Source organism: Neophocaena asiaeorientalis, unplaced genomic scaffold (assembly GCF_003031525.2).
Source record: "Neophocaena asiaeorientalis asiaeorientalis breed wild unplaced genomic scaffold, Neophocaena_asiaeorientalis_V1.1 scaffold103, whole genome shotgun sequence".
Classification (NCBI taxonomy): domain Eukaryota; kingdom Metazoa; phylum Chordata; class Mammalia; order Artiodactyla; family Phocoenidae; genus Neophocaena; species Neophocaena asiaeorientalis.
The window spans coordinates 65,293-79,928 of NW_020175020.1; the positions used below are offsets into that span (position 1 = coordinate 65,293).

At 37.2% G+C, this 14,636-nt stretch overlaps 1 protein-coding gene across 1 annotated transcript in view; it reads left to right on the forward strand.

Moving 5' to 3' along the window:
• Positions 1-2,309: 2,309 nt before the first annotated feature.
• Positions 2,310-14,636, forward strand: part of KHDRBS2 (KH RNA binding domain containing, signal transduction associated 2) — a 344,255-nt gene continuing 331,928 nt past the window's right edge. The window contains exons 1-2 of the mRNA XM_024762809.1: positions 2,310-2,357; positions 3,488-3,634. Coding sequence (XP_024618577.1) covers positions 2,310-2,357; positions 3,488-3,634 — 195 coding nt within the window. The remainder of the gene's footprint in view (positions 2,358-3,487; positions 3,635-14,636) is intronic.

Consider the following 14,636-nt stretch of genomic DNA (forward strand, 5'->3'; position numbering starts at 1 on the left):
TCCAATGTTCCTAGTGTTAACTTTGGAATGATTCATTTCAGTTTACACCTAAGATTTTTCTAGCATTTCTAAATTTCTTAATCTTTTTCTTTACTCTTCTTGCTATTGTGTGCCTGTTCTAACTAGTGTAAGCTTCCAGGGCACTATGATCTTTGTTACAAAACATGCAAGGTATGATGGGGCAGAAACATGAAAATACTACCACCCAGTTCATAATTGACTTACTAGGTAATGCATTTATTACAAAGATGAACATTTTTCCAATAATGTATTTGGAACTCTTGTTCAAGAAATACCTCAAGAGACTGTATTAAATTACTATAAATACACTTACTGGTGTCCAGGCCCTTGTGCTTTTCAGGATGGCTGTGATGTCTGCTTATATTCAAATGAAACTTGGAGCTTTATATTATAAATCCAACCAGGGTGTAAAGTATTGTTTTTGAAAATAAAATATGAACATTCTGGCAGACTCTGGCTAGGTATTCATCAAAATTAGATATAATAATCAAGTGTCATTTTAACTCACCCTGAATGAGGACTGAATGGCAAAGACAGCTCATAATCAAGCAGTATCCATTCTCATTGTTTTCTGTCATAAACGAAGCCCTTGCATTTTAGGTGGCCTCACGGCTGTTTGGTCTGAATCCACATACAGAGCCTCCATTGCATCCAGGGCCACCATGTGACCACGCTCTTGCCAAAGACACGTCAGTAGAGTTGATATATGAAGCCTCTGGTACATGTCCTTGAAAGGAAGCTTTTTGCTGTCCACACTTTCTTTTTTCCACGGAGTGGAATCCAGAAGTTGTGATAGACAGCCTCCTTCATCAACACATATAAGAGGAACATCTTAGGGGCTGGAGAAGGGTGCGGAGAAAGACCACCTGCTCCTCCAGCCGCCTGTAGCCGCAGACTCTTGCATTAAAGAGAAATAACTCTTCTTCTTGTTTGAGACACATTTATTTTGGTCCCTGTTGAAAAAGACAAACATTATTTTAAAATACTACTTGAGAAATTGGAAATAATATTTATTATCATTATTATATTAAATTCATATGGCATTTTTTAGTATACAAAATATTCTTCAATTTTCTCAAAACTCACAAAATTCTTTGAGGTACATACTATTATCTTAACTTCACATATGAAGAAACTAAAGCTTGGGAATTTTTGCTTTGTCAGAAGTCATCCCCAGGAGCAAGGGCAAATATAGCACCTTTGAAGGTATGAGTCTGGTTTTGAAAATAACCAGCAGTAGCTCATGGGAGGTTCCGCTGTGGTAACTTTGGTTCTCTGAAGTCTTTATCAGAGCTGTCCCCTACTGCACTGAGTCCTGGCTCTAGTCCTAACTCACTCTTGACCTTGAAGAAGTTGATTAATCTCCGAAGACTTCAGTTTCCTCATATGCTCATATAAAGTTTGATTGGGGGAGGGTGGATGTTGGGAAAAAGGAAAATGTGTTTTTAAATAGAAAGCTGCATTTTTCATGAACAACAGCCTATTGGTTCTACTGCAAAGATATCTCATCTGGCTTATTTTGAGAGTCTGAAGTCAAGTGTTATAATTCTGATCTCAATGCCACACCTCCAGTGGCAGACCTTATTAAATTTGGCTAGTAAGTAGCCCTTAATAACCAGCAGAAAACCAGCTGAGGAAGTATTGAGAAGTGTCAGAATTGGACATTAAGAGAAACCTTTTTAATAAAAGTAAAAACTCTAGTTAGATAGAGAATGTATGCCTAGGAAAGTAAGAGTGTATTCCCGGGCTGACAAGTATTGCTGTGAGAAATTTGAGTAGGTGTGGGAGGCACAGGAACACAAGCAGGCCTTTCCATCTCTGTTATGGATCCTCCATGTGTTGAAATGATGGGCATTTCTAATCAGATAAACACTTTAACATGTGTAGTACCGTTACCTCATATGAAATAGATAGCAAATTTGCTTTTGTTTACCCAGTTTAGGTGTATTCATGTTACACTTCCAATTTCATCCACACATAAAACTAAAAATTACTTTAAAATTTTTTATCCTTTGAAATTTAGTGAAACAATTGCTAGTTTGGGGGGAGGAGAGTCAAGAAAGGTAAAATATAATTAATATTATTTATGTTAATTTTTAACTAAATTTTGCTTCCTTGAAATCCAAATGCAAATCTAGTTGCAAAATGAGCTGGGTTTGAATCCCAACTTGAGACTTACTTAAAGTCTTTTAAACTCAATTTCCTAATCTGGATTATGTGAATACTGTGCAAGGTTATTGTGAGATTGGAGGTGTCTGTAAAACACCTAACACACGTGAGCAAAGTACATGGATCAGACGCTGACCTGCTCAGCATCTGAACTTAATCAGGCCCCAGTAATGACTTGGGTGCAGTACTAACAAAAAATCTGAGGGTATGTAGCTCACGCAGAATCAAGGCCAACATAATGCTTAACAGCCATCCCTTTAATATACTCTTCTATATTGACCAAAGTGAGGTGACCAAGATAGTGAAGTGGTGAGTAGGAGCCAAATGATGACCTACACCTGCAGGCATGAGGTTGAGAGAAAAGTCTCGGTTTTGCTCACTTTCATGGAGAATGAGTAACATTTTCACCACTTCTCAAAAAGTATCTAGAAAATCCTGGTTCTCTTAAAGAGCAATGGTCATCTTGGTTTTATTATCTGCAAACGATTACTTGTCAGGCACAAAAACAATCCTTTCCTTCCAGTGGAGTCCACTGAGGAGTTAATGGCATTTGTGTCACTTCTTTTCAGGGATTTAGCATTTTTATTTAGCTAATTAAAATGTGGTGTAGATGATAATCATGCCAGATTTTTTTAAACATCTTTATTGGAGTATAATTGCTTTACAATGGTGTGTTAGTTTCTGCTGTATAACAAAGTGAATCAGCTATGCATATACTTATATCCCCATATCCCCACCTCTAGGTGGTCACAAATCACTGAGCTGATCTCTCTGTGCTATGCAGTTGCTTCCCACTAGCTATCTATTTTACATTTGGTAGTGTATATATGTCAATGCTACTCTCTCATTTCGTCCCAGCTTACACTGCCTCCTACCTGTGTCCTCAAGTCCATTCTCTACATCTGTGTCTTTATTCCTGTCCTGCCCCTACGTTCATCAGAACCATTTTTTTTTTTTTTTAGATTCCATATATATGTGTTAGCATATGGTCTTTGTTACAATGGAATATTACTCAGCCATAAAAAGTAACAAAATTGAGTTATTTGTAGTGAGGTGGATGGACCCAGAGTCTGTCATACAGAGTGAAGTAAGTCAGAAAGAGTAAAACAAATGCCAGATTTGTTTTTTAAAGAATCATTCAAACACTCAAAAATGGCTTGTACCAGATTTTTATTTCTCAAAGAGTTTCTACTAAGGGAAAATTTGCTTAGATTATGCCCTCTGTCATCTTCTCAGTAAGTGTTAAATCAATGCAAAATGAGTGGATTTGTATTTCTAAAAATAACCTTTTTCACAGGAAGAAGAACTAAGGAAGAGTGGGGAAGCCAAATATGCACACTTGAGTGATGAACTTCATGTATTAATTGAAGTGTTTGCTCCACCTGGGGAAGCTTATTCACGTATGAGTCATGCGTTGGAAGAGATTAAAAAATTTCTGGTTCCCGTAAGTGCTTTTCATTTTTACAAAGATGTTTCTCATCAGTTTCTATTAAAAAATGTGCCTTTGATTTTCACTGACTTTTTAGAAAGGAAACATATTGCAGACTAATTATCTGTAGAGTTGACATGACGATTAAAATTAAAAAGAATACAAAAAGCACTTAGCACAGGACCTGGTGCCACATAATGGTGGTTTGGAAGCAGCATTTGTCTTCAGTACACTGCATGCCACACACCCATTCGTAGCCATGAAGAATAAGACAGCTAACACATAAACACAAATACGTAACTGAAGTTGTATACTTTTCTCTTGTGTCTTAATTACTTAGTAGTTGACATGTATTGTTCATAATTTTTAATTAGTAGAGAATATCTTCAGGTAGAGTGGAAGGGGAAAAAGATTAAACATAATATGTGTAACAAGACAACAATAGTGTTTGAAAATATCAAATGTATCTTATGCAATGGTATGTCAGGTACTGGCTCATTATAAAACATAATGTAAAATAATCAATACTAATAAAACTAGACATTTGTTGACATCACACAAAAATTGGAAAAATAAACTTATTGCACTATATGAGGGAAACAGAGAATGTTCATATAGTAAGGGAGCAAATTCAGGGTTGCATACTGAATAGAATTCTCTACTGATTTTCTAAGAAATAGAGGAAGATTAAATGAATGAAGCTTTCCTAAAGGTCAACAATTTAGCATTCCAGGAAGAGGTTGTTTGAATAAAAATCTTGGCATTAGGCTTGGAGCTGGGAATAAGATAATTAGAAGAGAATGCTGAGTAAAGTTTTCTGGATTGCCCTGGCAGGAGTCTTCAGTGGACAGAGAAAGAGAGAATAGCTAAGATTAATCTGTGCAATGAAGAAACACTGTAGATTTCTAAACTAAGCAATAAACTCAGAGGAAATGGTGGGTAAGATTCATTGATTGGCAGTGATTTTGATAATGGGGGAAAAAACCAGAGAATTTCATAATGGAAAAGTGTCAAAATCTAACCACATAATCTATTTATATGCCCAGTTTTAAAATTCCTGTCAAGACAAGGTTATAGAATAATCCCATACCACTCTGATTATTCCATAACTTTATATGCACAAAGAACTTCTGCACAATTTATTATCTGGTACTTATCTGAACACTTCCCTAAATAGATCCCATGTTTCTTAAGAATGAGAATGCTATGTTCTCTCTTCCTTTTACTTCTGAACTAAATGCCTGGTGCTGTTGGGTAAACAGTTTTACTATATTTAGCTCAGACCAGACCTCTGGTGATCTAGAAAAAGGCTAGGACTGCCTACATTACTAACTCATTTTGTGACTGTAGACAAGTCAGTTAAATTCTCAGAACTTTAGCTTATTCATCTTTAAAAAGAAGGTAATAATAATAGACTGACATCTGTCATAAGTAATGTGAATATTAAATGGGGTAATGCATATGAAAGGACATAGAAAATTATAAAGCACTATATATATTTTTTATTATATATAAGTAAATTGGTGTTTTAAATCTATCTTATTATTATAGTAGATAAAATCTTGGAATGACTTTTTGAGGTGAAATACATAAAATGAAATATTATCTCATTATTACATAGATTTTAGACCTAGGCTGTACGCTAGGTTAACCCTATTTTATTATAAATACCAGTAATACATCTCGCTTACTTCTTAGACCCCTTGATACTTGTAATCATTTCATTTATATCTTCTCCACTGAAATATATGCTCTATGAGGGCAGGGCTGGCAGTGTCTCTCATATTCCCATCATTTAGAGTCATACCTGGCACAATAAGTATTTGTTTGATAGATTGACTGAGGGAGTGTCTGGGGATGATGCAGGGCATTAAAACCTCATCTGCGTGTGGTCTGGGGAATAGTACCCTACAATCAAGATGCTCTCCCTAAACAGATATAGATGGAGACGGAAAATGGAAAACCTTCCTTTGGCCAGTGTGACCTGTTCCTGCTGCCTCTCGGTTTTATCTCTGCCCGTCCAACAGCTCCTCACGGTGCATCAAACACCCCAGGCTCCCTCTTCACTAAGGGCCTTTGAAGATTCTTCTCGAAAATATTGACACAGCCATCTCCTTGTCATTCAGGTCTCAACTCACATGGTAGCATTGCAGGAAATTCTTCCCTCACTACACAGTCTAAAGTAACCTCCTTATATTTGTACAGCCCTATTATATTTTGTCCATGATACCACCAGACACCCGATTTAACACTGTGATTCACTGTCCCATCATGCCCTGACCCTCTTCACTTATTTATTTTCCTCATAGCTCTTAACAACTTCATATGTACTATATATATATATATATATATATATTTTTTTTTTTTTTTACTTATTTATTGTTGGTTTTCCTGTAAAATATGTGTCATGAGGACATGGATTATTGTATCATTTCACTGCTTTATTCTCCCACCTTGAACTATGCCAAGCACATAGGAAGCGCTTAATAAATATCTTTTTCTATGAGTGAATAAGCTTTTAAAAAATAAATACTCTGATAACACTTATTGTTGAATTAGTAAATTTTACAGTCAATGAAAGCCATTCTACTTGGTAAATTTTTCCCATTTGCCTTGCTGGCCTCAGCACCAAGCAAAGGATGGCAGCTTCATTCATCACCAGAACCACAAGGGGCAAAAATTAACTGTCAGTTCTTTTTCTTTTATATGAAATCACTTGGTAATTCAGGTTTATTTTGACATTTATATTAAAGTCCATAGAAATACTCACATATCAGGATATTAATATTTACAAACATCACAGGTGAAGAATTATACCCAGTGAGAGGCAAACTAGAACAACATAGAAAGCTAATGTCAAATGGTAGGGAGGTCCACTGACATCTAATTCCTCTACACAATGAAGCATCTTTCCATGGTTAGAACTTTCATCTTCCTCTATGCTATCCACCATCTACCCAACTTCTCCTACAATGGGCTGTCATTGTCTAAGACTCCCGACTGTAGAACATACAACTCCTCATGAAACGTCTGAATGATGTCAGATGTTGGAAAACAATACAGTTTTAGTACTTTAAGTGATATGTAAGACAAATGAATGATTATTGCCATGGGAAAAATTTCCAGCTTGGTGGTTTCCATTCAGTCCTATCAAAACAAGGAGAGTGGCAGGTCAATAAAATATCAATAACTTGAACCCTGCTAATTTAATTTAATTTAAACATCTTTATTGGAGTATAATTGCTTTACAATGGTGTGTTAGTTTCTGCTTTATAACAAAGTGAATCAGCTATACATATACATATATCCCCATATCTCCTCTTTCTTGTGTCTCCCTCCCATCCTCCCTATCCCACCCCTCTAGGTGGTCACAAAGCACCAAGCTGATCTCCCTGTGCTATGTGGCTGCTTCCCACTAGCTATCTATTTTACATGTGGTAGTGCATATATGTCCATGCCACTCTCTCACTTCGTCCCAGCGTACCCTTTCCCCTCCCCGTGTCCTCAAGTCCATTCTCTACGTCTGCAATCTTTATTCCTGTCCTGCCCTTAGGTTCTTCAGAACCTTTTTTCTTCTTTTAGATTCCATGTATATGTGCTAGCATATGGTATTTGTTTTACTCTTTCTGACTTACTTTACTCTGTATGACAGACTTTGGGTCCTTCCACCTCACTGCAAATGTCTCAATTTCATTTCTTTTTATGGCTGAGTAATATTCCATTGTATATATGTGCCACATCTTCTTTATCCATTCACCTGTCGATGGATACTTAGGTTGCTTCCATGTCCTGGGTATTGTAAATAGAGATGCAATGAACATTGTGGTACATGACTCTTTTTGAATTATGGTTTTCTCAGGGTATATGCCCAGTAGTGGGGTTGCTGGTGAATGCTGCTAATTTTAAATCTTTAATGCTTTAAGAAGGTGCTATATTAAAGTTTTCCTTATATTAGCTAATTTGTCTTGCAAATACTGATTAGGAGTGTCAAATAAATTATTTGACAAATAACGACAAAAGGGCTATAAAACTCTAAACTAATAATGTGAATGCCCTTCTCTTCCCTTTATAAGCTGTAAAGGTAAACAAGCATTGTCATTATTATATTTTGTAACACTCCTTTTTTTTATAGTTCAAGCACTAGGACTGCCACAGAAGGCTGTGCAGACTGTGCCTTGCACAATGTTAGGGGCGACATTTATTAATACATCATAGTTTGTGAATGGGACTCCCTGGTATCCCCAAATACAGCTTCCTTTTTTCCAAGCCTAGCCAGCAGATTACCTTAAAATAATGGTTATATTTAATTTTCCTAAATTGGCTGACTCTCACCAGCCATTAAGTTGAATTAGTAAGTTTTACTAATGCTGAATGATTAACTCATGATTAAAACAAAATACACTATCTCATAATCAGGACTTATGAAGCCTTCAGCAAAATTCTGCCCATTGAATGTGAATTTATACATCCTTTAGTAAAAAAAGATAAAAAGAGGAGTTTCCACACAAAGAAGAAATTAGATTTAGGTCACAATAACAAATAGATTACTTTGTTACCTCCTTAAGAGTTAGTTACTGACAGAATTAAGAGATCACAGCACTCATTTCTACCAACTCTGTCACGGATGGCCTCAGACTTTCCCAGGGAGGCATGTGACCCAGCACTGTGGGATTATCAGAGTCTATTGAACGGGAAAAGTAGTATTTGTCCTGCCTGAGTTGTCTCTGATGATCGTCACTAAAGGTCTGTACCATTTAAAGAAAAGATGTGTGTGTGTGTGTGTGTGTGTGTGTGTGCGTGTATCAGATCTCAGCAAAAACACTTTCCTATAGAAAACTAGCAAATCCAGAGGGACAGTCCCAACGCCCCATGTTTAGTTCCTCTTAAATGCCAGAAAGGAAAACATGCTGTTTGAAGCATTTTTATGTCAATTATAGTAACACCAAAAGTGCCGTGAATACTCACACACACACACACACACACACATACATATAACTTTTATACTTATGTAGTTTTATATCTGTGTGTGTGTGTGTGTGTGTGTGTGTGTCAGTGTCTGTGTCCTTTGTTAGTCCTATCAGTCTCACGTACACGACTTTAAGTCAATTCAGCACAGAAAATAATGGTTCATTCCAGGTTATTTCTCTCCTGCATCAGATATCTTGGACAATGATGTGATTCTTGAAATGGGCCAATTAGGGCATATTATATAATTTCAAGTTTGAAATATTAGAAACCTATATAGGAAACCTACCAAGAGTGTGACTACAGAGGAAAAGTAAAACTCTTTTCCTCTTTATGGTAAAAGCAAATAGAGGACATTCTTGCTTTCTGTTCTTCAAAGACTGTTCAAAGACTGTAATCTTGGCTTTGAAATGGGAAAATGACACAGGCTGCTAACTGCAATTATACAGGAAAGTAAGCAGATATAAGGAAAATAAAAAAGAAAAGCAGGGTATTTTCAGTCTTGGAGATGGAAGAAGATCTAGACTTTCATGCACTGAAAAAAAATGTATAACGTTTTAGAAGATTATAAACATAATGTTTAGAAATAGATGTAATATAAATGTATAGAAATTCATGCTATGATTTGATTAAAAAGTGAAAATTTGGTCGGAGGCTTTTAGTCAGGTGAAAAGAATATAAGGAAAACAATGTATTAAATAAAAACCCACCAGCCAGCAAAAGCAATATTGATAAGTGTCAAGACCACAAGTTACGTGTGCCACAACTACTGAGCCCGTGCACCTAGAGCCCATGCTCTGAAACGAGAGAAGCCACCACAGTGAGAAGCCCGTGCACTGCTATGAAAAGTAGCCCCCACTCGTGGCAACTAGAGAAAGCCCGCAAGCAGCAGTGAAGAGCCAACGCAGCCAAAAATAAATTAATAAATATTTAAAAAAATTTTTTTAAAAAGACCACAAGTTGAGGCATGGCAGATACATTTTGTCTGGGGATGGCAGGAGTTCACAATGTAAAGCAACAACATGCAGCAGGCCAGAGAGTGATCAGGTACAGAGTAAAACAATAACATCCAATGCAGAGGGGGAAACAGAACCTGGATGTCATTCCTTCATTGTTGTGGTGGTTGTTAAAATATTGTCAAGAGTTTCCTTGGATTTCTATCTTCAAAACCAGTGAATTCCCTTTTCTTTCCCATAATTAACTATAGTCTAATAGTGTGGTAGCTAAGAGCACTAAGCACAAGCCATGCATCCGTGTAATTATTACTTGCACAGAAATGTTTCCTGTATTGCTATAGCACTATGATCATATTCTGATTATACATGCAGAATTTTATAATCATCTAATATTGAGTATTCTTATCTGATAAGTTGTAATAGATAATATAGGCCAATGACTTTAAAAGAATTAAAATTATTACTAGTTCTTAGAATAGAACTAATAATAATAATTATATAATTAATAATAATATGGCATTATTATTACTATTGACACCCAAGGCCACTTTACCATTGTTAATTGATTGACATAACCTGAAAGACAGAAGAAAGAAGCAGTGGATTCTGTGAGTGTGATTTTTCTACAAACCCTAATACAAGTGTTGTCTTACTCCTCTCCAGGACAGATAATCAAAAGTTCACTTTATGAATCTAGGGTCAGGATGTGATCATCTGCTTTCTATTTAAGAAACAATTTATCATTAATTATCTCTGGTCTCATTTGATGCCACTGCTCTGAATTCTCTAAGGCTACTCTTCATGAGCCTTGATTGCTTTTTAGATGCTGAGCATCATTCTCCAATCTCTACTAGCACCTTGATTTCATTTTGATGAGTTACTTCTTCCACACTAACTGATGTTATAATCAAAAGAACTGCTTTTGCAATCCCATATGTAGTCATTAACATGAAGGCTTAGCAGCATTCCTAAAAAGTTATCTGTGTTGTTACAGATTGTAGGTCCCAAGGATACATGCTTGATCTCGAAGGGGAGAATCTCACCTCTTAATTTTATAGGATTTTAGTGTTAAGGAAAGTCTTAGAGGATCAATAGAATGTATATTATATTCAAAACTTTACTGAATGCTAATCCTGTCAAATGCATAGGTACATAATAAGCACATGCCAACACTGACCCTGAAAATACTTTTATAGATGGACAAAATGTCTCATGATTACTGAAGAATTTGGTCCAAAGAAAGGGAACAAGGCAGAAAAGCAGCTCAATAATAAGAATCTGTTAAACAAAATATATAAATTTTAACTGAATAAATCATTCAAATAAGTAAAATAAATGGCGCTAATTAATGAAAGATGCAAGGTTTGTTTAAATAAGTAACATAAATGGTACAAGGCAAACAGTTTGTTTAAATTCAAGGAATATTTCTGAGCATCAAATGTATGCCAAGCACAATTCTAGCAATTTGTATTACATCAGCCACTGCCCTTGTAGAATTTAAGAATGAGAAAACTGTTTTCAAGACTTAAAAGATAAATATTATGGAGAAATATTGCAGAGAGAGTTGGAAATGGGAGACCAGATTGGAGAATGAGGACAGTATGGACAATAGTGATGATAGATCAGGCAACACTGATCAAACAGAAAGTGTTATTTCTAGAGTCAAGAAAAATCGACTGTTGACAAAGACTACTGCCATACAGACAATGGTGAGTTATTCATTGAGACAGAAAGTGAAAAGAGAGAAGGTGGTGGGGGGCAGAGAAAGAGAGTGTTTTGATTAGCTTCTTGACAGTGTTGATAACCCACTATTTCATATTGAAAACATATATTTTCACGCAACAAGAAAAACTTATAGAGAATACTATATTTTAAAACTGATTATTTTTGCAAAATTATGTATTCCTGAAATGTGCCTTCAACTTCTGTTTTTGCAATTAGGTCTTACTTTTTAAAGAGCTTATCTTGCAGCTCCACAAGATACAAGGTAAGCTTATTTTGAATTGCCCTTCCTTGATTAACTGATCTCATTTTGCTGTTCTGAAGCTTCTTTCAGCAAGCCACAATGGGAAATGTTTGATTCCTCCAGACAGTATTCAACTTAGATATCCAAGGAACTTGGAAGAGTCCTCATTCCCCCAAGAAATGTATCTTCTATTTCATCTCTAATTCTTGCTTTTATCCCTTTCTCTGCCTATTCTACCCAATCTCTCTACGTAGTGTATGTAAGGATGCATATACAATTCCTTAAAATACAATTACAAATGGCTTACTAGATAGTCTGTGCTCAGTATAGTACACTGGAATTGGTTTTATTTTTTTATAACCACTGTCCTTCTCCCTTATTCATTACCAACAGTTTGAGCAAATCACTTAGCTTTATGCTCATTCTCCTTTAAGAAGAGTCTTAATTTACACAATGTAGGTTTTAAGTCCAGTCAGCTCCAATTTATGATTTCAAGTTTAAATCCAGTTCAAAGCTCCCCTCATCCCTGAATTTATGGCTTGGGGCGTAGCGGTGGTGAAGGAGCTGTGAGCTGCTCATTCAGCTCCTGCCACTGTCTCCACCCCGCAGGGTCTGGTGCTCCTGGAACTTTGTGGATGGTCTTGGCAGGTGGGGTGGAAGATGTTAAGAAATTGGAGAAAGATGGGCTGTAAAACTCACCCTGTAATAACCTGGTTAGTTCGGTTGGTTGGTTGGAGTTGTACTTCACGTACTTTCCTCAGATGGGCTATTTGGATGATAGGCTACGGAATTGCTGTTGATCATCAAATATTTCTTGTCTTCCTCTCAGCCGAGTGAGCTCAGGGAGCAGTTCAGCTTCTCACAACGCAGTGCTTTCCTTTCCCGCAGTACTTCCGGCTGCAGGTCTGCCTTCCTCCTGCTCCCAGCACTGCAGGTGAGCTTTGTCCTTTCTCTCTGAACATGTGTAAGTTTACTGCACCTGTCCCCAGCATTGAAGGATTTCACCAGGATCCGCGCAGGCCCCACCCTTTCTTCATTTGCCCACGGGGACGTTGGTGAGCTCTTTCCACTGGCAGTGTTAGGTCTTTCTTTCAGGACAATTCTCTCCCCATTATTTATATATTTTCTCTATATGTTTCCCTTTTTTCTTCTTTTGTAACAACTCCTATTACTTCTGGCAAGTCTCCTGGATCTTTCTTCAAATAATCTTTTTCTAACAGTTTCTATCTTCTTATCATTTTAGTCATGTGTTCCAGAGATACGGTCTCCAAAGTCTTCTAAGCCACAAATTCAGATGAACTGTTTAGTTGGACATCACGTAGATATTGTTTTCTTGTATTTCTTCAGAAAGTACTATAACTGCATTGTCTAGGTAGTTCTTCTGTTTTTCTGTTCATGTTTATTTCTGTCCTCTCCAGCAGCTTTATTTCACTGGGCAGGTTTTCTGACTGCTTTTTTCTGCTTTCCCTCGATGTCCTTTCCTTTTGCTTCCTCCTTTCCCTTCTCATCCTGATGTAGGTCGGTTTTCTGGGGTAACTTTAGAGCTCCAAAGTGTTAGAAACTGAAATAGTCTCCCCCATATGGACCAAAAGTGCAGAACTAAGCAGGCCACCAAAAACGTGGTGAGAACCTAAAAAATGTCGTCTTGTTCTCCAGTCTCCCATCACTTTCACAGACTTGAAGCCTCACCCATTCTGGTCCTTCTTGGCCTCCCCGCCAGGGAGAATAGACATACTCCAGTGGGTCTGTGGCAGCTTTCCACTTGGATGAAGTTTAGATCCGTGCAAGACAAACTCTTTCCCAAATATCCACACCACCATGACCATTCTGAGTTATCCAACACCGGGTTTCATGTGCTCGCTCAGCCCACAGGTGATAAAAGGCCAGTCCAGTCAATTCTGTTAGCTAAGCCTCTCAGAGGTTTCAAGGCCTGACGTACACATAAGCTTCTGAGGATGTCAGCATTTATTGCCCCCAAAATATACTGCTACTTTAGAGCTGGTAAAGAAAAAAAAGGGAGCTGCATTTTGGCCACTATCTTCCCAGAATTACTGTCTTCCACAGTTAGTTTAGTTTAATGAAATCACTTTTTACTTAGCATGTGGAAAAAAGCATCCAAAGTAAGTTTATAGACACCATAGCTTTAAAATTTTAACTTTGTGTATCATGCAACACTTCTAAGATAAGTACTTTATTTTGTGACAAATTATGTATTTAAAATAAAATAATAAAACTTTCCACAGAGAAAAAGCATAGCATTCCATGAACATCTACCTCTGTAAAGACTAGATACACAGTAGTTTCCATATGTTTTGTATAGATGTTACCAATTTGATATACATGAGTTCTAATGGAGGTGTTTCCCTAATGGCAGAATTATTATGATAACCTATTTGGGAATTCAGAGCATTCATGTAAATGAAAAATTTGTCAGTAACAATTCCTATTTGCCATTAATAGCCAATTCTGAGGGTAAAATTCACTTTAATATGTTTTTCACTAGAAAAGTTAGAATGCTAGTGGTTTATTTCTGCTCTCTTTGTATACCTTCCACCTATAGATTTTTCTTTAGGGAAGGGACAGTGTGTTGGTTTAGAATCTCTGACCTGCTAGGCAATATGGTGGGTGGCTTATAGGCATTACCTTTTGTTACCCTCACAAGCCTGAGAAGGATTTGCAGTGCTCATCACATAGATGAGGAGACCAAGACTGAGCACCCACTGTAGCTACACAAGCACCCGGTGCAGCAAGACCCACCTGACATGACAGCCCAGGGCTTTCTCATTTTGGATAATAAAAGCAGAATAGAATGTCTAATATTTAATCTGGTTAAACATCTGTATTTAATTACAAATCTGTTGGTAACTGACATAAACTAGATTTAAATAAAACATAGGAGTGCTTCCCTGGTGGTGCAGTGGTTGGGAGTCCGCCTGCTGATGCAGGGGACGCGGGGTCGTGCCCTGGTCTGGGAAGATCCCACATGCCGTGGAGCGGCTAGGCCCGTGAGCCATGGCCGCTGAGCCTGCGCGTCCAGAGCCTGTGCTCGGTAACAGGAGAGGCCACAACAGTGAGAGGCCCGCGTACAGCAAAAAAAAAAAAAAAAAAAAAAAAAAAAGAAAAAATCACC